This window comes from Cavia porcellus, unplaced genomic scaffold, assembly GCF_034190915.1.
Source record: "Cavia porcellus strain 051 isolate PalLab524CR breed Dunkin Hartley unplaced genomic scaffold, mCavPor4.1 scaffold_6, whole genome shotgun sequence".
Classification (NCBI taxonomy): domain Eukaryota; kingdom Metazoa; phylum Chordata; class Mammalia; order Rodentia; family Caviidae; genus Cavia; species Cavia porcellus.
Window position 1 is genome coordinate 7,637,799 of NW_026947489.1, and position 25,492 is coordinate 7,663,290.

General features: G+C 39.8%; 2 protein-coding genes across 7 annotated transcripts in view; both read right to left on the reverse strand.

The window, feature by feature from the left end:
- Entrep2 (endosomal transmembrane epsin interactor 2) overlaps positions 1-25,492 on the reverse strand; it is a 412,216-nt gene that overhangs the window by 95,462 nt on the left and 291,262 nt on the right. For all 6 annotated transcript variants that reach the window (XM_063249887.1, XM_063249890.1, XM_063249886.1 and 3 more), the window contains one exon: positions 14,450-14,560. In XM_063249887.1, the coding sequence (XP_063105957.1) occupies positions 14,450-14,560 (111 nt within the window). The remainder of the gene's footprint in view (positions 1-14,449; positions 14,561-25,492) is intronic.
- Nsmce3 (NSE3 homolog, SMC5-SMC6 complex component) lies at positions 23,569-25,207 on the reverse strand. The gene has a single exon (XM_005006303.4). The coding sequence runs from the start codon at positions 25,102-25,104 to the stop codon at positions 24,268-24,270; it is 837 nt and encodes a 278-aa protein (XP_005006360.1). The 5' UTR covers positions 25,105-25,207; the 3' UTR covers positions 23,569-24,267.

Here is a 25,492-nt window from a genome sequence, read left to right on the forward strand (position 1 = left end):
TCCAATTTGTGATGTGCTCGCCTCTTTTATAACAGTGACTGCTCACTGTTATATGCCAGCTTGAACTGAGTAAGAGAACTGGCCAGCAGACTAGAACAGTTCTGGGGGTGTCTGTGAATGACTGACCAAGAACCCGAGGGGGGAAACCACCCACAGACGTGGGGCCGCACCACCCTTAGGCTTGTCACCAGGACAGACTAGAAGGGAAAGAAGGGAGCGTGCCTTTTTAGAAGGCTTCCAGTCACCGTGTCTTTTGTGCACTGTTCTTCAGCTTCTTCATCCTTGCAATGCAGACTGTCTTAATTACTTTTGTGTCGCTGTTGAGACAAAATCCCTGATGCCCAAAGTGAAGAAAAGGTTTATTTAGATTACAATTGTTTTGAGGTTTTAGTTCTTACCCAGCTGGTTCTAAGGCAGGTGATGGGGCTGAGGGGAAGCTGTTCATAGTGGCCACAAATGACAAGAACAAAAGAGCAAAAAGGGGAACCAGCCTCTTCTCCCGTGCAGCCACCTTCCCACCCTACCCCCCAGGTGGGTGCTGAATTCACACTGCTAATCTCAGTGTTACCAGTAAACCAATCACAAACGCTAGACTCAGCCACCTTCATGACTACATGAGGCTTATGGGGCCACCCAGACATAAACCATAACACAGACTCTTCCACCTTCCAATATAGACTCACGGCAGGGACTCTACTGTGAGTTTCAAGGCCTTTGACCCTCCACTGCTACCGGATCCTTTAGCTCTTCAGCATACAGACAGCCATATGGATTCTTCCACCTCTGATTCTGCAGACCTGATTTCACATGGTTGTTCCATCTCAGATGTGTAAGCCTAACTAAAAAATCCATTTTTATAATTATACATATATTTTATACTGGTTCTGTTCCTCTAGAAAACCCTAACTAATATAATGAGCATCTATCTATATTTTATTTCATGCTTAAAAAGAGAAAACAGCATAATTTCATTTATGAGAGAATACTTATCAACCCATATAATGTTCCATGTCATACTGAATTGCATTTGAAAAACATTCTCTGTTGCAGTTTCATTTAAAAGCATGGAAAAAAAATGGCATGACAGCAAACCCCAAACTTCTGCAGAATGAGTTGAGAGAATTAGGTCATTAAAAATAAGGGTTTATTTAAACACATTTGATGTTGTCATATTTTAATGTTCATGAAGCCTCCAATTAAAGAAAACACAATCATGAGATTTAAATGGCATTTTACAATTAAGACTGCTTTTTCTTATAATAAGTGTAAATTAATGGTATGCTTAGTTAAAGCCCCAAAATGATGCTTTAACTTCCTAAGTGGGCTATCTGAAAAGGGACGGCTGAGATACACAGATTGGTTGACTCACTCACACGCGTCCCCTGCCAGCCATGACACTAAGCCCTGGACACACGAAAAGGCACCACAGATGTAGCTTCTCAGGCAGCTCTGGCAGAGAGGCCTCATGGGCACATGCCAGCTAAGAGTGTAAGAGAGACAGAATGCCGACAGAAGGAAGTGCAGAGGCGGGAGCTTCTCTGAGAGGGTGACCAAGGAGGAACCCTGCATAGACAGACCATGGACTGTGGACTCAAGGGGACCAGAAAGTGCCATCAATAGCCTGGGTACAACATGTGGGAGCAGCCTGAGGTCTTCCAGCCTGGCGAGGAGGCAGGAAGCTTCAGACCAGAGCAAGGACTCACGGGCCACAGGGAGGACTCTGCCTAGCACTCCACGGGCAATAGGATGTGTGTGACTGAATTTCAACATTAATATGTTTCCCACACGAACCTTCATACAAACACAAATATGTGAACGCACTCTGAACCCAACAAAGCAAGAATATATGTTTTGTTTTTAACAGAAGACTCTAAAACATATTCAAAAACTATTCCTATAGAATGTTACAGAAAAATTTAGAGCCAAGTTGAGAATGTCAATTTAAGTAATACTTAGGTTGAAGAGCAAAAATGAAATTTATAAACTATCTACAATGAGTTCCAACAGAGCACTGTGCATCAGTAGTAACTGCAGGAAAATCTATACACGGATGCTACTTTCATTCGACTGTGAAAGGTGGAAAATGAACACACACTGAGAAAACAGAAATGACTAATAAAATGAAACCATAGTCAATAAAACAGAGACACAAAACAGAGTATCTTGTTAAATAAAAGTAATGGTTGGTTCTGGGGGAAAGCAAATTTAAGAAAAGATACACTTCATGTAAATGAGCAGGACAAATTTAATGAATAATTAAGAAGTTTTAAAAATTATAACCTTTACTTAGATATAACTCACATGATGCTGTTCACTGATTCCGTGTACAGTCCTTTAGTATAAACACAGAGCTATGAAACGCTAGGAAGGGTTTACTTTGGCTTACATTTTCAGCCCCTGGTAAGCTGCTCCCAGGCAATCAGGGCAGGGTGGAAGGGTCCGGTGGAGGACAGTCACTCACATCATAGCAACCAGGAAGCAGAAAGAGAAGAACGGAGCTGGGAAGTGAGATACACTGCTCCAGATCATGCGCTCAGCAGCCTGCCTCTCCTGATCGGGACCCATCGCCTCACAGCAAGTCAGCTGTTCTCACGGTCAAATCCTTTCACCAAGCCCTCACCTCTAAGTATACTAGGCCTTTAAAGGATATTGTCAGTATAAACCATAGTAGTCTCTGCCTGGCCCCTCCAAAGACCTGGAAGACAGGATTGCAGCTAGCAATTGTGAAAGAAAACATCTGTTAAAAATAACAGGGAACCCAGGTATAACAACTCAATGGCTGTAAGATGACACAAAGATTTAAGCAATAATTTAAGATTGATGGATGTCAGTAAAAAAGCAGGGGCCAACAATAATGACATAAAAAGGCTATTTATAGAATAGCAGAAAGCTTCCAAACATGGAGAAACAACCTGGAATTCAGATAAACGAGGCACACACAACTCCAACTGGTCATAACCAACGTAAATCTACACCCCGACATATAATAATCAAGATCCCAAAAATTCAGCAAAACAGACTATCAAAGGCTCTTAGAGAAAACAAACAGATCATGTATAAGGGAAAACCCATCAGAATCATGGCAGACTTCTCAACACAAACCATTCAGACAAGAAGAACTTGGAGTGAAGTGTATCAAACACAACTTCCAAATCAGATTGATGCGCCCTGCAAAACTGTCCTCCAACATTGATGGAAAATAAAATACTTTCATGATAAAGTACAACGGAATTCATGACCATCAAACCAAACCTACAGAGAGCACTAGTGGATATTCTAGAGAGAGATAAAGATGGCCATGGTTTCCGAAACAGCAGCAGAGGATTGCCAAACAAGACAGGCAAGTGAATGAGGGGGAAAAGTGGAGGGCCAACAACAGGAGGAGAGCAGGGCAGAGACAAACCAGTGTATGCTGGGTGTAACCATTAATGTAGATGGCCTCAGGTCAGCAATAAAAAGAAACACAGGGAGAGTTGATCAAGAAAAAGAGCCATATATCCATATATACACACGGTATACAAGAAACACATTTAATTCAAAAGGAAATTTATGGACCAAAAGTCAAAGGAGAGAAAACAATGTTCCATGCAGCAGGAAACCAGAAAAAAATCAAGGGTAACTTGGCCATCAACTGCAGAATGGATAAGATAGGGTACTTTCATACAATGGAAAGCTATTCAGACATAAAGAGTGATAATCTTGAGGCTCTTGTAGGTAAATGGATGCCACTTGAGATCATGGTCATGGGTAAAATGGTTTGAATTCACATGGGTGAACATCATGTCATCTCCTAGCATAAAAACTGAAAGAGTTTGTGGGATCAAAAATGTACAATAGATATAATAAAAAGTGATAGGGAGGAAACATCTAAAGAGGGACGGTGGTGATCACTGCTAGTTTCCTATCACCTTATTTTTAATTCTTGCATTGTTTTCAAAGTTTTGTTAGGTTTGGATTAATTCTGTCTTGTTTTCTTTGATTTTACTGTGTCTGATGGTATGGGCAGCTATTTTGAAGATAACAGGATATATTATGGTAGCCATTGTTGATTTTGTATTATCTTGAAGTCTTGTATCACTTTCATTGCTCTGCTATGATTAGTCTTATTCTGTTTTGTTTTGTTTCATTCTCTTTAAAATAAATTTCAAGGGCTGGGGATTTCGCTCCGTGGCACAAACACATGACTGGAAAGCCTGAGGTTCTGAGTTTGATCGCTGGTACCAAATAAATAAAATAAAATAAATTTTACAAAAAGGAATGGGTGCCTTACCCCTATATCATTGCCTGTGTTACCTACCATGGACTCTCCCTTGAGATGTTACTCACTGTCTGGGGCTTTCTTCAGCAGACTTTCCATCTTCCTGTCTCTTCCACATTCACGGGATCTCCATTGTCAGCCATATGCACTACCCCTCAGGGACATACTACCTGGCCTCCCAGCACTTCTTCTGAAATGTGGGTGGAAGGCTTCCCGACCCCATAACTATAACATTTTGCATGCTTCTAAAACCAGCATCACAGGGATGAGGTCAAAATCTGTTCCATCTTGAGCTGCAACCAGGCCTCCTTGAATCATAGTTGCAGAAGTTTCTGAGTTCCTGGATATCTGAGCACTGTGAACTGAACCCTGAAGAATTTCCTAGATGGCCTTTTAAGGCAAGGTATCCTGGGGCCCTCTTCTCCAGCAAAGTTTTTCACATTTGCATATCTTAGCCTGCAAAAGGTGAGGTCTTGAAGATTCCCAGGATGCCCTCAAGTCACCCTTCTCAACATCCAGATACAAAGCACTTGGCTTCTTTTTCATTCTTTTCTTTTCAGCAGCAAAGTAGTGCTCTCCTTCAACACTGCAAATATTTCTTTTTTACAAAACTGCAAGCTTTTAAAATAGACTTTTTACTCATGTACTTATTTTGTTTTTTGCACATGATTCCCATAATAATGATTACATTGCCATGGGGAGTTGATATGTGCATATAATGCATATTAATTCTTTTTTCATTCCCTTTTTTTCTCCTCCCTTCACCTCTGGGTCCTCTTCTCTTTTGAACTTATAGGTAACTGGCAGGGAAATAGGAACTACATTTTATTTTGTACTTTATTAGTATTTTGGATTTCTCATACGACAGAAACTACACAATATTTAAGCTTGTGTGTCTGATTTATTTCACTTAATATTACAGTCTCAAAGTGCCTCCAATTTCCCAGAAGTGACTCAAGTTTATCCTTTTTGTGGCACAGTAATACTCCATCATGTTATAAATACCACATTTCTCTTATCCATTTATCTGCTGATGGACATATAGGCTGCTTCCAAGATTTTGCTATTAAGAATTGTGTTGCTACAAACAGGGATATGCATGTATTGCTGTAATATGATAACTTCAGCCCTTTTGGAAAGGTACCTAGGAGAGAAACGGGTGGACTTAATAGAATTTTTACTTTTAGTTTTTGAGGATTCTTCTTGCTGACTTCACAGTGGTTATAAAGGTTCAGATTCCCAACAACAAAGTACAAGGGGACCTTTTGCCTCACAGTCTCACAAGCATCTGTTATTACTTGATTTTTTGATGACAGCTATTCTTTCTCGAGTGAGGTGCAATTTCAGTTTTAATTTATATTTCTCTAATAGCCAGAGATGTTGAACATTTTTTCCTTGTACTTCTTCTTCTGAGAAGTGTCTATTTATTTCAGTTGTCCATTTTTATTGGGCCTCTTATTGGGGGATAAAATATTTTATTTGATTATATATTCTAGATATAAGTTTGGCCATGCTGACTATATTGCTTCTGCCTATCCAGGAACAGGAGATACCTTCCCATTTTCTGATGTCCTCTTCAATCTCTTTTTCAGAATACTACAGTGTTCATTTTAGAGGTCTTTCACTTTCTTAATTACGTTAATTCCTAGACATTTAAATTTTTCTTGATGTTACTGTGAGTGGAATTGTTTTCCTAATTTCTTTCTTGATTTAATTATCATATGCTAATTTTATTCATTATTCTGTGTTGATCATATATCCTGCTATCCTACTGAATTTGATTAGTAATTCTAGGAGTCTTTTGGTGAAGATTTTTGGGTTTTCTATGTACAAGACGTCAGCTTCAAATAATGATGATGATGATGATGATAAAGGACTTGAATGAGTGCTTTTGATTCAGGGTTCACAGTTTTGGAATCCAGTGAGCTATACTTTTCATCACCTAGCTTTATAACCAGAGATTCTGTGAGGTGTCCCCATGCTCCAGAGGCCCTACTGGGTGCTTGCTTTGTGTCTGGAGAGACAAATTCCCTCCCCAGAAGCTGGATAAGTATCCAGACTGCTTTTATTATTTTTCATTGTGGTCTATTTATCCAATTTTTTTGTATCTTCTAATTTTCTTGTCATTTTTCTCCAGGTTACCAAAGATCTACTTTTTCCCCCCAAGTTGTTATTTTCCAACTATCCTGGAGAGGGTGTATTTTGCTGCTGATTGTTAGTTGGTCATTTTGGTTATGCTCCTTTGTTCTCAATGTAAATCTCACTAAAAGAAAAGAGCAGTACCCATTGCAGTAGTGCAAATATTAATTTGCCTTGAAATTTCCTCTGCCAGCTTAATTAATTCATCGCCCATCAAGATCAGCCACCGGCAAGATCTCAGGACATGAATGAAATGCAGGCAAATTGTCTGCCAGAGAAAAACACAAACATTCTCAAACCCCACTACCAAGGGAGTCCTCGTTCCTGCCTAAAGCCTTCCGAGCTGCCCTTTTCTGTCTGTCTGTATGAACACTCCTGTCTTCTGAACCCTACCCAGAATCTTGTCTTAATCTTTGCTTACAGTGTTCTGGAGCTTCTGTACCTGGCATCTCCAAACATTTCCAAAATGTTTAGGGTCACCCACTTTCTCGTAACAAAATCTGTCTTATCCACTTTCCTGTCCTGAAAAACAAGTAACACCCACAAATAAAAGGAGAAGTTTGCTTTGGGCCCTGGTTCCACTTCACTGTGGGCTGCTCCAAGGTGGAAAATGGCACAGAAGAGAAGTCAGAGGAGGACAAGCCCCTTCTGTCACAGCAGCCAGGATGCAAAGAGGAAGGTGAGGGCGGGGAAGAGAGATGCACCCTTTCGGGTCACGGCTCTAGTGATCTGCTTCTTTCAAACAGAACCAAGTCAGCAAGTCAGATGCATCACCTACTTGAACCAATCTTCTTCCAAAAGCCCTGAATATGGAGCATGAACTCTCTGGGCAACATTCTTAGTATAAATCATAACAAACCGCAGTCAATGGTAGTTTTTTTTTTTTTTTTTAAATCCACAGTTTTTCTTCAAACTCTCCTTTCTGACCAAACCCACAAGTCATAGATGGTCATTAATTGACTTTTTAATCTCTTAACATTTTCTTTTCTTTTTTGAGACAGGGTCTCACTATGCAGTTCAGGCTGGCCTTGGGCTCACTTCGTAGCCCATACTGGTCTCAAACTTGCAATAAACCTCTTGCCTCAGCAAGTGCTGGAATTACAGGCATGAGCCAGCTCACTCTAAACATTTTCTAAAAGATTTATTTTTGAGTTATAAAAGAATATTACCTACACCTTTATAACAATAAATGAGAAAACCCAAGTGAAACAGACAATAATAGGAAGATACTGTCTTTTCTAACTACCAAAGAAGATAAAACACAAATAGTGATCATTGGAAAAAATATTAAAAGCAGTCAAATCTCTCCCAAATGCAAAACCCCCAGATAACCCATATGTTATTTAAACACAGATCAAATAAAATGCATCCAATTTCACTCTGAAAAGCAAGCATAATTCTCATATGAAAAGTAGACAAGGATGCACCTAAAGGTAAATAGGAGGTCAATCTCATGTATGAAGATAGATCAAAGGGCCTTTAATAAAATATTAGCTATGTGAATGCAGCACAATATGCAAAGCTTAAAAACACCAGGACCGAGGAGGGCCCATCTGGAATGCAAAGGTAGTTCAGCATTAGGAGAGTTATTAATGCAAATTACTGCATTAATAAATCAGAGCAGCAAAGCCATATGATCACCTTCACAGTTGTTGAAAAGATGATAAAATTTACATGCATCTTGATTGAAAAATGAAGTCTTAGTTATGATGGAAGGAAATGCTTTCAGGTGACACTTAATAGAAGCTGAAAGCAAACATTACACTAAATCAAAAGAAATTCTGTGAATGTCAAGAATAAACCAAGAAAAAATTATACCAGTAATTATTACTGGTCAATCTTTTCCTCTTCTGAGTCCTCGACAGAACTAGGGATGCCTGTAACCCCAGCTACTCAGGAAGATGAAGAGAGAGGCCGCCAACTTCAAGGCCGGCCTGCGGAACTGACCAAGACCCTGTCTCAAACAAAGGGCTCGGGCTGGGGATGTGGTTCAGTGGTGGAGTATTTACATGGCAAGCAGGAAGCCCTAGTTCCATTGCCAGCACCCTCTCCCCACCAGGAAAACAAAAAACCCAAACCAATCCTCAGCAGGACGAATATTTTCCTGGAAAAAGGGCCTGAAGTTTTGCCTTCTATTATTTCCTTTTCTGGCTCTACAGATGAAACAGCTGTGGAATTCCACACCTGCCTTGTTTGCTGTGCAGTGTATACTTGAGTCATGGACACTGTATGTTGGTATGAGACTCTTGGTCTTTAAGACTCCAAAAATGCCATGAATATTACTGGACGACTGAGGCTGTGGTTTCTGGGTGAATCTTCTCTATGGGTCGCATACAGCCTGTGTCTTTCTGTGGTTTACCTGGGTCCCTGGTAACGTGGAGAAGCTTCTGAGTCTCCTACCCGAGGTCCTATGTAGCTCTTTGTACGGTTAGAGACCTAACAGAGACCACTGCATGGCATGATGCTCAGCATTAGGTCACTCAGGTCTCCTCTTGAAACTGAGGAATGAGAAACAGATGAGGGGGTGTCATCATCCCCTGTTATTTCAACAGTTCTACTAAAGCAACTAAACAGAACAAAACAATATGTACAAACTCTGGAAGGCAGGAGATAATAATTTAATTGTTTATTCTGACTACTTATGGGATCAAAGATTCAAGTGCACATTTGACAAAAAATATACTTATATGGAATTAAAAATATTGTCTAATGTATCACCACTAGCTTCTTTCAGTATAAAATTTAAAAATGTGTCCACCATCAATGAAATATTTCATATATATAGTACTATGCTTGAAAACATGGATCCACTTGTGCATTTTTAAAACTATAAAAGTGTAATTATATTTATAACAAAGAAAATACCAGTTTACATTTATAACTATTACAAAAACAAAACCCAAAAATAATGGGAAGGAAGTGGGAAAATTATTTATAATCTTGAGTAAAAAAGGCTTTTCTAGGAAAATCACGTAACTTAAAAATGAAAAGGACCACAACGTTTATGAATAAGCCAATTTGAGTACTATGTAAAATTTCTCCAAAGGGGGAAAAAACATTAAAAAAGTAAAAATGTGAGTAACAAACTGTAAAACATATCTGTTATTGAAAAAAAGCAGAAAAATGGATAACATATAAACAGTGGCAATGAACAGACAATGAAATTTAAGTAACATAAACAAATGTAAAAATGCTCAATTTCCCTTTTTGTTAAAGAAATTAAAATTACATATTTTGTGTCAATGGGCCAAGAAGAAACTTCTGATAATACAAGAGTTTACATGAGTCTGAGCAATCAGGAACACTCATATGCTATCTGCAAACATGTTAAATGGCAGCTTGTTAGAGGAAAGCCATTTAGGAAGAAGTTTATGATTTTTCTTGAGACAGAGTTTATTCTGTAGTCCAGGCCAGCCTTGAACTCACTACGGAGCTCTGGCTGGCCTCAAACTCCTGGTGATCCTCCTGCATCAACTACACCTGCTGTCAGAATAAGCATATGTACACGGGCTGACTGAGAAGCCACTTCTTCCTACTTTCTTCTCTACGATCTGTGTGCATACACGTATCTTTGTCACCTGTGCACTCTCATCACCTTGGCACTTAGGTCTGATCCCAGCTGCGGCAAGGCCACTCAGCATTTATTGAGTAATGAAAGTGCACCAAGGGTAATAGTCTCTGCCAAGTTTGTCTGAAGAAAAGACTAGAAACACTCCAAGTGGTTATTTAAATTACACTGTAGTTTTTAAACTTAATTGTGTAAATCTGATTGGCCTGGGAACCACCTAGGAGATCTGGAAGCGTCTGGGTGGGTTATGTAGGTGTGACACTGAGCACTAATATGTCCCCTGCCTCTCTCCCCTCTGCTGTTTCCTCAGTCTGCTTCCTGGCCCCGATGAGCTAAGCATCTTACTTCTGTCACACTCTTCTGGCCTGACATTTCTGCCTGGGAGCCAGGTAAACCCAGACTTAATCCTCTGAAACTGAGAATCAAATTAAATTTCTCCTCCTTTAAAAACATGTGGTTGCTGGCCATGACAGCTCAGAGATAAGATAGCTGACAGATACATCCATCTAGTGTAACGCTACACTATCTGCTGTGTTCAGAAGATCTCCAAGGGTGGATGAGGGAACGTCACCAAGCTGCATGACTGACCAGCAAAAGCAATGTAAGTAATCATGTATAGGGTAGATCCCCAGGTTTGTAAAAATATTCTTATCCCACTTGTAATCCTAGCAACTCTGAGAGGCTGAGGCAGGACAAGACCAAGTTCAAACCCAGCCTGGGCAATTTAGAAACTTAGTGAGATCTTGTCTCAGAATAAATAATAAAAAAGGGGCTGGAAATATAGTTCAGTGCCAAGGTCCTGGGTTTAATCCCCAACAGGGGAACAAATGACACAAGTACACCCACACACACAAATGCATAAGCAACTGGGAGATGAGTGTGGTGGCACACACCTGCAGTCCTGCACTTGAGAGTCTGAGGAAGGAGGATCATCCTGAGTTCAAGACCAGCCTAAGCTACATAGCGAGTTCAAGGCCAGTGCGATCTACACAATGAGACCCTGTATTAAAAAACAAAATATAAACAATGATTGAAAAGTTAGCGGGGGTTACTTCTGGAAAGGAGATACTTTTTGAAGTTGTGAGTAAAAGATTTGCTTAGCTATCACTTTCTATGTGATAAAACTAGTTAATTCTTCCCTCACACAGAACAAAAAGACAACACTACACACCCATGTGGAGATGTACTGGCTGTTCAAAGAAAAAAATGTCTGGGATGAAAAAATTTTTAAAAATTGGATAAACCGAAGCACATACTATGTTCTTAATGAGAAGTCATGCCACTATTTATATGGCAACTCTCCCTCATGGTTACACATACATTTTCAATTCAAATCTCAAATGTATTCCTTCTAGGTTCTGACCAGAGATAAATGAAAGTTCGTCTAGAAAACTAAACAGTGAAGAATAGACAAGATATTTTAGAAGTTGATTAAAAGGCTAGGATGAGATTGGAAGAGGGTTTGCTATACCAGATATAAAATAGATTATAAAGGCAAGGGAATTGAAGTATTATTCTGAAACATTAATATATGAACATAGAAGTGGGACACATAAGTTGTCCCTAATTAGATAAATCAAGAGAACTCTGTGTGTGTACATGAGTGTATTAATGACATGGGTGGTTTTTGACTACCCAGTTTTATGTACTTCCTGCTTCCTGCCTCCCAACCCTTCCTAAAGGCATTTAACTCTGTTTCGGGAATGACCACTTGAATCTATTAGATTTAGTCTGGTTGCTCAGGTAAACAGGTTCTTCTCCAGCCCTGGCCTCTGGAAGGCTCCTTCCCTGGACTCTGACTCCACAGCGAATAGAAGCAGCAGTTAAGAGCCACTGGACTAGTTCCCTCCTGCAGAAATCTACCCTAATGAGGTCTCCAACACAGGCATCACTTTGAGTCAGACTTCTATATCCACAGAAGCATCCGAAGCACCAGTCCCTTTCTGTTCTAATTTCTAGACCCTTTGGCAGCTGCGTAGACCCCAACATTCTTACACCAAAAGGCCTTTGGCTTTGTTTCTGCAGCCTGTCTCTTAGGACTGCTAATGATTTTGCTGGGATTTCAAATCACCCAGAAAGTACTAAGATGCTCAGAAAAAGGTTTTAGGAAAACTATTAACCCTTTAGGCAGGAAAAATTAAATTCATCAAATAAAAGAGTTACTATTTTTTAAAAAGCACACCAAAACAAGATTACTAGGGCAACATGATCTTGGGAAAATCAAAGAGAAGATCTTCTTGTGTGTGGCTCAAAGGTAAGATGATAAAGGGAAATATTGATAAATTTGAATATACAAAATTTTTAAACTTCTTTGCATCTCAAAAGGTAAACTTGAAATGCAAATAACAATGTAGGATATCCAGAAGATTACTATAATGACTGAGAAAACATATACTGCAAAAACTTGCAGAAATCAGAAGAAATTGATAGATTCCTAGATACATATGAATTACCAAAACTGAACCACAAAGTTACAAAAACTATGAATAACAGCAGGAAGAAAATTAAATTGATAATATTTTTTTCTTTAAAAAATCACCAAGTAAAAATAGTCCAGGACTTGATGGATTCATCTCTGAATTCAAATTCTCTAAGAACTTCAGGGAAGATGTAAAGTGATTACTCCTCAAACCCTTTAATGAAACTGAACGGGAAGGAGGAATCCCATAGTAATTCCTGGGCTGGGATGGGCTTAAGAGGAAGCACATTCTCATGCATTGAATTTCAAATGGGTAAGCTTTCCAGAAAGGCAGAATATCAGTATACATCAAATGTTCTGAAGACACAGGTTCATTGTAATCCACTTTTAGGAGCTATAACCAGAACTGTATGAAGAAAACTGGAAAAGGCTCAGATTTTCAATAAATAATGCTGTAGTTACATAGAAAGTCTGGCCACTACAAAGGATGTTTAGGAAGACCTTTTTTTTTTTTTTTTTTTTTTGTCTTTTTCATTTTTATCGGTACCGGGGATCGAACTCACGACCGCCTGCTTGCAAGGCAGGTGCTTATGCCGCTGAGCTAAACCCCCAGCCCCGGAAGACCTTTTTATAATACCACCACTAGACCATGGAAATTTCTTGTCCAGCTCAGGACTCCTGCAACCTGGAAACTTACTGTCTCAACTACCAACTCCAGACCTTCTAATAACTGTCCCGTGTAGCCTGCTTTCACTGGACTTTGACTTTTTTGTTAATAAGTCTTAACTAACCCCACCCTTTTCTGTTAATATGGAAATAAACTTCTGGCTCACAACCATCTCCAGGTATTTTATTCGACCTCTCAGCGAGCTGTGGAAGCAGGGCAGAAAGTCAACCCCTCAGATAAAGACACAGATACAGGTTGTGTCCATTTTTAGCAATCATTCAGGAAGACTAAACCACATACTGGAAACTTCTGCCCATGTCATATTAGGATGAAATGCGATTAATTCTTCTTTTGGCCGCATTCAGCAGAAAATAACAAGATTATGTTCCAACAATTAGTTTATGTAACTTAGCACAGCTTCAGCGTTGAGCCTGTGCCATTTATATTGGTCCTGCAAGACTTCTTACAATGAATGTGGGAGGCGGAAAATCTCCCGAGAGCTGCCTCTTGGAATCCAAGGAACATGGCTACCGGACAGGGAGACATGGCCCTGTCGCAGGAAAGCTTCTGCCAATTCACTGCTGACTTCTCAGGGAAACAGCAGTAATCTGAGTTGGGCAGTGTGGAGCAACATGGCTGTGAAGGCGGCCGGCTGCTGTCCCAAGATAAAGAAACAAATGCCAAGACTGAGCCCAAGAGCCAGGCTCTGCCCAGTAGTTTAAGTAGATTCATTCTTGAAGGCAACCGCAGACATTAGAATTTCTTTCCCTGTGAGATGCATGCCTTTCCGTACTGTGAGCTAAACTATCTTGCTGTGTTGGTTCTGTGTTGTTTGTGCTTTTGTTTGCTGCCATGCTGGGGACAGAACCCAGGGCCTTGTACGTGCTATGCAAGTGCTCTATCACTGAACTACGACTCCAGTGCCATCTTGAAATAATGTTATTATAGATTTTCTAACAAATTTTTATTGATCATACACAGTACACTGCCTATGATTTTCCTAGATCTAAAAGACAAATTTTAATTGAAAAATAAGAGCTATATTGTTTTGATGCACTCTTTATTAAGCTTATATGTCTAATAGCACTAAAAACTGACTTGAAAAATAATTTTTAAAACTCCAATGCCAATAAAAATCAACACAACTGATGTTACTAAAGACATTTATTTTAAAATGGAACTACATTGTAGTCCTTAAAAATAGACTAATATTAACAACGGATTTACAAGTAAAACAAGGTTTAACTGGAGAATTTATAGACATGAGTCCATGTCACTGAAATTTCTTAAACAACAAGATAACAGAGCCAAGAATACAATAAAATTATTTTTAAAATAGTTCCGATGCAAAAATCAAAGCTTATGACCTTTGAGAAAAGGCTCCCATTTCATACTCACCAACTGGCAGCCTTCTAGCGAGCTGACGAGCTGAGCATTCTGACAGGAAAGGATTGAACCAGCCAAATTCAGCATCACACACACTGCAGAAAGCAGCATGAAAAAGGTTATCTGGAAAGAAACCAAACAAAAATTGATTATTCACTTGGAGAGGTTTAAAAGATAAGTGACTTGGCTTTTAAAAAGCTTTTGGTTGATCAAGTAAATGTACATGAGTAACAGTTATGTTTTAAGGGAAAACATTTTAAATTCCTTTTATCTGAAATAGAAAAAGATTATGAAGTCAATATGCCACCATGGTATTATCTGAAAACCATTATGAAAGGAATATTTTAGAAGCTAAACTCAAAAATACCAGCATTCGACACTCTCTGCAATGTTAGAAATTATTAAAGAAAATCAAATGAAGGAAGTATATTTATTAGAAGGATTTTTAAGTTATTTTCTTTTAATTTTTATTATGGAAAATTTCACAAATGAAAATCCCAAGAAAACAGTACAATGAACAATTAGACACTCATTACCCAGCCTGTGGGAGCCTGGCCCCTCCAGAATATTTGCAGAAAATACAAGACCTTATTTAATCTCCCCGTTGAATAACTTAGGGTTTATTTCTGAAGTATTAAGATACTTTAAAAACACAATTAAAGTACTGTCATCATGTCAATAATAATTAAAGATTCAACTGTTCCAACTGTATGTTTCACACAATGAATGATCACACAGAACAAAATGAAGGTCCATAACTGCAACTAGTTATGAGTTATGATTTCTAAAAACCTTCCATGGTTTGGCCCTGAAATTTGTTGGAGAAACTACTTCATTAATTCTTCAGTATTTTCTACAGCCTAAACTTTGTGATTGGAGGTATCTGTCAGTTAGTGTTTCTCTAGCTTCTGTATTTTTTTGCAATTTGGTGATTAGATCCAGAAATTTGGCCCTAGTCTGGTGAATGAGAGGCAAATACTGCATCTTTTCCTGTGATGCTAATGCCCTTTTTGTTGCTGCTCTTCGTTTTTTGTGCTGGGGATTGAACCCAGGGCTCCTGCATGCTGGAGAAAGGTGTTACCATTTTTGTTATCTATTATACCCACTTACTTATTAGGGCTTCCAAAGCCGTGCTAGCCTATCTGTTATATTTCTTCCTGAGAACACACATCTAAACAGAGACTTTCCCTCATCAACTGTTTGTTTCACAAGGCATAGTGCATAAAAGAAAAGTAGGGTATACTGTATTTTTTTCATTTACTCTCCAGGCTTTGAAATAAATAGTTGACATTGTGTTCAATTTACAAAATACACACAAAACAGACTATGTGACCAATTATCACACTTCATGTACTTTTGTAAATAAACAAGTCAAGTCTAAAGAGTCCTTTTTTGTGGTCAAAGATTATCTTAGATTATCTTTAAGATTAATGTGATCAAGTGTGAGGAGACCCTCAGGAAAACCTCTGAAAGGCTAAAATGAAGAAAACAAAACAAAAAGTATTTGTCCTGAGTACTTTTTTGAACTTTCACTGGGTTTTTTGTACCTTTCATTATCATTCTGTGATTTTAAAATTCTCCAAGTTGTAGGACACTGATAGTGGTGCAAATGTTTCTTGACAGTACAAATGAACCAGTTTGGCCTGGTGCAATGTAATTGATTATTCCTCTGTGGATATTGACTCATTTATATATATTTCTAAATTTATTTCTGCATTCCTGATTACCAACAACACACATGCAGTGTTAGAATTTTCCTCTGAACTGCTTGTAACATCTCGCTGGTTCCCTCATTTTAAAAATGAGTTAAATAGGGCCTGTTGAGTGCAAGCTGGCAATCTCTGTTACTAGAAGTTGAGGCAGGAGGGTCCCAAGTTTGAGGCCAGCCTGGTTAACTTAGTAAAACCTTGTCTCAAAATACAAAATCAAAAGAACTGAGATGGAACTCAGTAGTACAGAGCACGTAGGTTTGATCCCTAGTACTCTAGGGGGAATATAAATAAATATAATCTTCAACATTCATTTGTTTAAAAAAAAAGTTGGTTCCTGTCTTAGTTATTTTTCTTGTTGCTGGGACAAAATACCCAAAACTCAAAGTTAAAGGAGGAAAGCTTTATTTAGCTCACAGTTTGCAGAGGTTTCAGTCCATAATCAGCTGGCTCCAGACAGAATGGCATGGCAGAAGGGCAACAGTTCAAAGAAAACAGCAAAAGCAATAAGCAAGGAAAGAGCAGCAAGCCTCTTTTCCTCCCTTACGTTGTATGCAGGCTACCCGCCCTAGGGTGGCCACAGCACTCAAGCCCCCAATCCCAGCACCAGACAATGAACCTATCACAAACTCTAGATTCAGCTGACTCTGAAAAGCCTACCCCCATGACCCCCAGAGGCTTTGGGGGACATCCATATACAAAACTTAACCATTCTCTAGAATTCTCCAAAAGCAACTAATGAGATACTGTGCCATTTGGTGTGTGGATGTGTGTGAGTCGTTACAAACCATGTACTTAAAACACATTTGATCTGCTTCAATTATGGCCATCACTGGAGAGTACATTTGAAGTGACACCTGGGTCCTTTTGATTGAAGTCTAGCAGACTTTGATAACTTTTTTTCTTGATTCTTTAAGACTCTACAATCATCATGTTGATTTTCAGCTTTAGATCTGGAATCTCTCATTTCTATAACAAGCCCAGGCACCTTTCAATGAAAACATACATTTTTGATAAGAGGAGTCTCTTGCTATTTAGATGGTCACTGTTTTTAATCCTTTTTCAGTTGTCGAGACATATCAAGAGCTCACATTGGTGCTTCTGATCAAAATTGCAAACTGTAAGATTTTCACTTAACCATATCAATTTTACATCTTTATCTTCTTTTCGCTATGCCACAACCATCATTCTCAATATAAATGTGTTACATTTAACTCCAGTGCCCCTCAACAGTGTTGAAATAAAAATGCCAATACAATCACAAAAACAAACTACTGAAAACAGGTTAAAATTGATCTTTTTTTTTAGGCCTAGAGTCCATCCCACCAGAAATAGTCAAATTGTGATATTTTAAACTCAGATATTACCTTGTCATGTGGCCAGAACATGCTAACCACAGGTTTCCTTTGTTTTTTATTGTTTAATCGTTGCTCCTAAAACTGACTTGCATTACTAATTACACCAAATGATTCCAAAATCCAGGTCTCAAATAAATCTATCTTTATTCTGCATTCTCCATTACCTTCTCTTATTTACTAAAAGATCACCATTTGTTTTACCTTTACATTTTATCCTCCCAATGTTTTCTAATAAAAGCAAATGTTGGCATATCACACACAGTTTCACTACTTTTTTGTATATAATAGTGTAAAGATCATTTGACAGAAGTACATAGAAATAACCCTCCTTCCCTTTTATCACTGTTTAGAACTTCCCTGCACAGAAATACCAGGGTGTTCATTTAGGCTTTTAGTCTTTTGCTATTCATTATAAATAGTATTGTAGTGAGGAGTCCTGTTTACACTGCTTTTCATATATTTAGCAGCATGGCTTGGAATACAGTCTTAGAAGCATATACTCTTATAATCAGAGGATAAATACATATCTCAAAATAAAAAATAATAAAAGGGCTGCGGACACAGCTCACTGTGAGGACCAAGGCGGCTCCCCCTCTGGTCCCTGATTCCCCGTCTCACTGTGGGTGCCATGTGCTCGCACCATCTTTCACCCCTAGGATGATAACCACGAGGCTCTCGCCAGGGGCTAAACTGAGGGTAGGGTACTTAATCTTGGACTCTTGGACCTTAAAATGGTGAGTTAATCCATCCTCTTTTCTTTGTAAAATACGTCTTCAGGATTTTGGTGAAGCAAAAAAAAACAACTAATGCAAATGTTAACTATGATCTCCAGGGTAAAGATATGGACTGTAATCGCCAAGCTGAAAGGTATACGGGAGGAAAAGAAGGGAGAACACAAGCAGTACTAGCAAAAGTCAGTCAGACACAAAGGAGAATTACTGAAAGAACAGAAACAAAATAGATGTAAAATACATTAAAATGGTAAAAACCTTTTATTATAATCACTTCAAATGTAAACTAAAATGATTTAAGCACATGACTTAAAGTCCGAGATTGTATTGATTTCCTATTATCCTGTTTTGAAGTCCTGTATCACTTTCACTGTTTCATTTTGATTGGTTTTATTCTGTTCTGTTTTATTCGATTTTATTACGTCTGATGGTATGGGCAGCTACTTTGAAGATAACAAGAGGCATTGTGGTAGCCACTGGAGATTTCCTATTATCTTTTTTTAAAGTCCTGTATAAATATAACTGTTTTGTTTTCATGGGCTTTATTCTATTTTGTTTGGTTTTATACTCTTTAAAATAAAATTTAAAAACATAAAGTCAGAGATTGTCTGAAAAGATTTTTTAAAAATGACTTCACCATGTGCTATCTAAAGGATCAATTAAAGACACAGAGACAAAAATAGTTTATAGTGACACAGTAAGATGGGAAAAAACTCATGTGATACACACTTAACTAGAGAAGAGCTGGGGTGGCTCTACCAACACTTGCAAGAGACTAAGGAAAGGAGTCACTTACTCCAAAGAAGAGGAAAGCTATAAACATGAACATCAAAAGAAGCCCAAAAATAAGTGAAGCAAACACTGACAGAACTTAGGAAACAGTTCTACAATACTAGTTGGAGACTTCAATAATCTACTTTTAATAATGAAAAAAAATCTAGGTAGAAAAGCAATGAGGACAGAAGACTCTGAAATTCAATCAGAAAGAAAACTAAAATGAGGCAATACAGTATACAGAAATTACACAACAAACTACTGAACAACCAATGGGCCCACAAAGAAATCACTGAGAAATCAGAGTCAAATTGGAGAGAAACAAAAATGAAAACACAGACATATGCAACCTAGCAAAGCAGTAGTTAGAGGGAAAAGCTCAGCTCCAAATGCCTATATTAAAAAACATCTTAACCCAAGGTATTCTCTCCCTTTGATTTTTGCGAAGAGTTTAGGAAAGATTGATCCTAATTTTTTAAATGTTTGGAAGATTTTACCAGATAGGCCTGAACTTTTCTGGAGAGGATTTATACCATAAGGAGCTAGAGAAATAAAAGCAGTGTGGACTAAAGCTAAGACAATGGAATAATGGAGAGAGAACAAAGTAAAGGAAAGACAGGCTATAAATAGACATCTACTGAACGCCTTGAAAATATCATTCAAAGTTATCATCCAAATATATTTTTCAGACACATTCTTAGATGAAAAAAAAAGAGACACAAATAGCTAAACATAAGAAATTCAAATGGGAACAATAATTGTGACCTAAGGATTATAAGGGAATACAGTGAATAACTGTACACCAACAGATTAGATAATGTAAAAGAAATTGGCAAATTCTGAGAAACTGTGAAGACTTCCTCTGTGACCAACTCTCCCTGGCGCCTCTGAGCCCTGTTCTCATCCAGGCCTCAGCCCTGGCTTAGTAAAATCTGAAGGCAGTCCGACCTCATTCCCAGGAGCTCAGGGCCTCTTGGCACTATGCCCTGCTAAGGCAGCTGCCCGAGAAGACTCAGGACTGCCCACGCTGTCACCACCCCTCGCAGCCACCACCTCAGGACCGGACCCCTGGCTCCCAGCCTGTGGGAGAGAGCAGCCCAACTTTGAAAGCACTGGACAGCAAACCCCGCTGGCTTCACAGGCCTCGGGCCTGCCTCTTGTAATCATCCACTTCTCTGACACTGCTGAGTGAGCACTCTTCCACCTGCTCACTTTCTCCCCTGTTCCCCTCCCGGACAGCTCTGTACAAACTGAAGGTTAGTTCGATCTGTCCTCACCCCTTAACTCGCTTCCAGCTTTATCTTCAATGGAAACGCAAGTTAACAAAAGTGACTTGAAAAGAAGCACAAATTCTCAATGTGCAAGTTTTGATATTAAATCAGAAACCAAAATCCTCTCAAAAAAAGTTCAGGCCTACCTGGCTTCACTGGTGAAATCTTCCAACGTTTAAAAAATTACTATCAATCTTTCTCAAACCCTTGGCAAAAACCAAAGGGAGGGAACACTCTCTAACTCATCTTATGAGATTAACGTTACCTTGATACCAAAGCTAGAGAAAGATAATAGAGAAGCCAGCCACAGTGGTTCACGCCTGTAATCCTGGTATTAATCCTGGTATTGGGGAGGCTGAGGCAGGAGGACTGCTGCGTTTCAGGCCTGTCTGGGTTACACAGTTGAGCTTAAGGCCAACCTGGCCCTCAAAATCAAACAAACAAATGAAACTAAAGATCAACATCACTTATGAATATATATAGAGAGAAATTGCCAAAAAATGTATAGACACTTCAAGAAAAAGCATGTTTTTAAAGTTTTATATATATATATATATAATTTCAAAAGATTTGAAGAGAATCATACAAAGCATCTACTCTGACCAAGATAAAGATAAAAACTAAAAACAAAGACACCATGACTAAAGTGTGATCTATTTTAGGACTGTAAATCTAAGGTAAATAAATTGAAAAAGAAACCACCAGATAACCATCTCAATAAACAGGAAAATCATCAGACCTAATGTGACAATTCTTATCTTTCAGATATATGTCCAAAACAACATTTTAAGATTATTTTAGAGCAGAAAACAAAAAATAGAGCCTTTAAAACACTAGCAATGTGACACATTAAGATTGAAATAGCTGTGTGACAAAAAAGTAAACACGTAGAAGATATTTGCAAAGGGTTACGGCAACACTGAATATGTACAATGTATGAAGAACTCCTACAAATCAGTAAGAGTAGAACATTTCTAACAAATAAAACTTACTGCCAAAAGGGGAAGTAAAAGGTAGGGAGACACAAGTAAATAATCACGAGGGAAAAGGTAATGTCACAATACCTTATCACTACCAGGATGCCTGAGAAGATAGTGAAAAGGTTAAGGAGTCACAAGGCTTTCGGGGTAGAAACATCTCGGTGAGCCAGACAGGGTGGCGCACGTCTGTGATTCCAGGTACTCGAGGGAATGAGGCAGACAGATCATGATCTCAAGGCCACTTGGGCAACTTGGCAAGAATTTGTCTCAAAAAAAAAAAAAAAAATTAAGAGGGATGTTTTTCAGTGCTCTGTAGGTTTAATCTCAATATAAAAAAGGAAGGAAGGAAGAGGTAAGCTATGCATAACTTGATACAAGCCCAAGACCCATTTGGCAAAGGCTCTTGATGGCTGTGTTTGCTTCTGGTTGGAGAATTCTCACACGTGCCTAAGGAAGCAGTGTACACTCCCTGAAAATAGCAAATAATTGGAAAGAGACTCTCTACCCTTTAGGGAAAGGATAAATTAGTTTTTATCCTCACTAAATAAAACAAGTATCACATCTATATGTATCTACAAGGCTAAATCCCCAAAATTGTAATAATTAGGTAAACACAAACTGAAAAAGCATACACCACACTTATATAAGTCGTAAAGCATTCAAAATAAAACTGTAGGTTATTATACACACATATATTGTACAATCATGAATTCATATGATGGTGTGGTATCCAAAGACTTGCTACTTCCAAAAGAATAAGGAAAAAAAGGTTTAAACGTATGATTCGGTCTATGCTTTGTATTTTAAAATCTGAAACAAAAGATGTGAATGGTTGTTCCCATCCCTGCTACAATTTAGATCTAAAATGTCACCCCAAATTTTCATGTCTGGAAGGTGACTGGATCATGGGGACACTACACTCATCAGCTGACTCACCCATGACGAGCCCAGGAGCTGCGCATGTTGTTAGGAGGCCCTGGCTGGAGATGGGGGAATGACCAGGGTGTGGTACTGTTACGCATCTTCCCTTTTTCACCCTGCATCCTGGCTGCCCTGCAGTGAGCAGCCCAGCATCCCCAACTATGCTCTCCCATCACACCATTCTGCCTTGGAGCCCACCATGCACTGAATCCTCTGAAATCATGAGCCAAAATAAGCTTCTCCCTTAATGTGCAGGTGTCAGGTATTTTGTCCAGTGACTAGAAAGTGACTCATACAATCTCTGAAAAAACCAGGTGGTGTCTGCTTCAGATACCCCTGGAAACGGGTGCTGGCTAATAATTTTCACCAGAAATGAAAAATCAACACACAAGAAGGCAGGCAGGTACAGAGAGTTAATACACTGAGCTAAAGAGAAAAGTGAGAAATGACCACAGGACCAACTATATTCCATGAACAAAATGCAAAACCCAATCCAACGGAATAAAAACCTAAAACCTCACATTCTTGTAGACCCAGCACAAGCTCTTCCACATGACATCAGTACACTGATGAAGTTCACTTTCTCTTTTTTCCTAACCAAAAGAATTTCATTCATTGTGCTTAATTTGCAGTGCTTTCTCCCAAAACAGTGTTTGTTCACTGAATAAAACACGCATTGACTCTCCACATAGAGGCAGCGGCTTTGTGCTAGCTGTTATGGAAAAACTCAATGAGATTATGAACTCTTTCTTCTGGTCATTTAACCCACGTAACGAACTCTGACAGTTATTTTTCACAATTTCATAGACACAGAACTTGAGATTTGGAGAGCTTAAAACCTACCCCCAAATGACAATGCCGACAAATCAGCAAGGGTCATAATTTAAATTCAGTTACAGGAGCACAACACACAGCCCTTGGCTGTACTGGACAGTGAAGTTCTCCATGCTCAGGGTGATCTCATGTCTAACTTTCCAGTTCTTACTGTTCCGTGTAACCTGGTAATCACTGTATTTTCCATTCTTTCTCCATAAAACTATATCATAGAGCCAAATGAGAAAAATGTGGTTATAACTTTTGAATCAGTAATTCCTCTTCTAAGAATAATTTAGAAAAAATAGCTCCAGACCAAGGAAAATACAGGATTTTTTAAATTTTAAGGAATGAAGTAACAACTAAAATCCTCCACTAGGAATTTCCATGAGAACTTTACATAAACTTCTTTACCCCTAACCCATGTTACAGGTTAATAATGTCTCTATAATACAGCTAGGACCTGTATACTCAAGACAGTCTGATTCCCAAGTAGGCATGGCAATCATTTTGCTGTAAACTTTTTGGAGACCTGCAGTGAAAAATATTTTACATCACGACCCAACTTAAAAAGTAACTTCCACAGAGCATTTTATTTTTTAGGATGCTGGTTTGAGCTACAAAATGTCCTTAAGGTTCACAATTAAAAAACATGAAATGGTTGACTATAAAAATACAGTGTTTATTATAACTATAGCAGCAAAAAACAAAACACCTAAATGGAACCAAGAGGTAGCAGTAGAAATGACTAATAACTATGATATAAAAATTTATTACTCAGAGAAAATACATTCTGCACATTGCTTGGAACCATGCATAATAGTTGTCAAAGTAGGAAACATATAAAAATAAAACAGATGTGTTCAGGTGGAAGAGACACAGGCAATTACACTTTTAATTTTATAAAGACTTTTCCTTACGAACTGGAATAACAGACCACATAATAGCCTCTTCTGCTTTTACTTGCTGGCACCAAAACATTATATGCTTCCTTAAATGTCAACCACAATACAGTTTTCCAGTTAGTTTTACAAAGCTAGAAAACAGTTTATGCCGAAGGTAATAAAACAAAATGTTCCTGTTTATAAGTGAAAATCTGTAACCAAACAACAGGATCAAAACAATCCCCAACTTTACCAAACATCGTCAGGCTATACCCATCCAAGCACTGCCCCAACGCGCTCCCTCCGTCCTGTCCCCAGGTCCCCGGTCCTTTCAAGCCTTCTGCTTGCAGACGCTGGTTCCAGGAGTCCCTGGGAGTCCACTGCGGCTTTCAGGAGGACTGGGATGGGCCGCTGGGCCCAGGGGGCCTGGTTCTGTTCTCTTCATCTGCCAAGGCCTCGCAGTACTGCGCTGGCCAGTCCTTGGGGTCCTGATTATGGACTTTGGCCACAAACTTAAGAACTTTCATCTTGCTGGTTTCTAGCTTGGTCCGCGGGCCCCACTGAAGTTCATAGTCCACAGGATCCGTGTGCGGTATCCGCCGGTACTCCAGATAACGCTGCCGCACGAAGTCTTCGGTAATAAGTTTCTTGGGATCCCCGAAGACTAAATGCTTCTTGGTGGGGTACACCCCCAACCGCCGCAGGAAGTCCCAGACCTCCGTCTCCTTGACGGTGTTGCCCTTCATGAAGATGAGTCCCAGGACAATCATCAGCAGCCCCGAGGTGGGCGTGCCCTGGTCGCCCCTCACCTCAGCGTCCTCCTCCACGGGCTCCAGGGTGTTGACCAGGATGTAGGTGTTGCTCTTGGGCTCCAGCTCCACCAGCTTGTACCCGAACACGTACTGCAGGCGCTCGGCGGCCAGCCTGAGCAGGTCCGGGAAGATGTCCTTGTAGTCTCCCACCACGTGTTTCATGATATCGATGCGCTTGATAGGGATCTTCCTCTGGTCCTTGATTAGCAAGAACTGCACCAGTTCGGCCACCTTCAGCTCCAGCTGCTTCTGGGTCCGCGGCCCCACACCGGGGGAGGCCTGGGACCGGCGAGCGCCCTGGGACGCGCCGCCCGGCCCGCGGGACGTGCTCGGCGTCTCGGAGTCTCCGTCGCAGTCCCCATCGCGGTCCTCCACCGCGTGGGAGCTGGGCCGGCCACGACGCCTCTGCAGCATGCCCCGGAGCGGCGGGGACGCGGCGTTCGCGCCAACGCCACGGAGAAGACGCTCGCTCACTCTAACGGTTAGAGTTGCGGAACGGCGTCAGCGCGCCTGCGCAGTACGCTCTGCGCGCCAGAGCCGTGCGACGCGTGGGCGGAGCCCGCTCATTGCGTCACAAGGGTCGCGCGTTGCGTCACAGAGGCCGCGGGCTGAGCGACTGCTCGGGTGGGGACGGGAGATGGGCCGCGCGTGGTGTGCGGGGAGAAGCGGCGGTACTTGTAACCCCCAACCCCGGCTACCAGCAACATTTCTTGTTTTTTGTTTTAAGACACGGTGTCGCAGTGTAGTTCAGGCCGGTCCTGAAACCATGTCGCCCAGGCTGGCCTTTAAATCAGGGCGATCC

Bases quoted from the DNA above. Each gene is read 5' to 3' on its own strand.
- Nsmce3 (XM_005006303.4), bottom strand. From the start codon at position 25,104: ATGCTGCAGAGGCGTCGTGGCCGGCCCAGCTCCCACGCGGTGGAGGAC.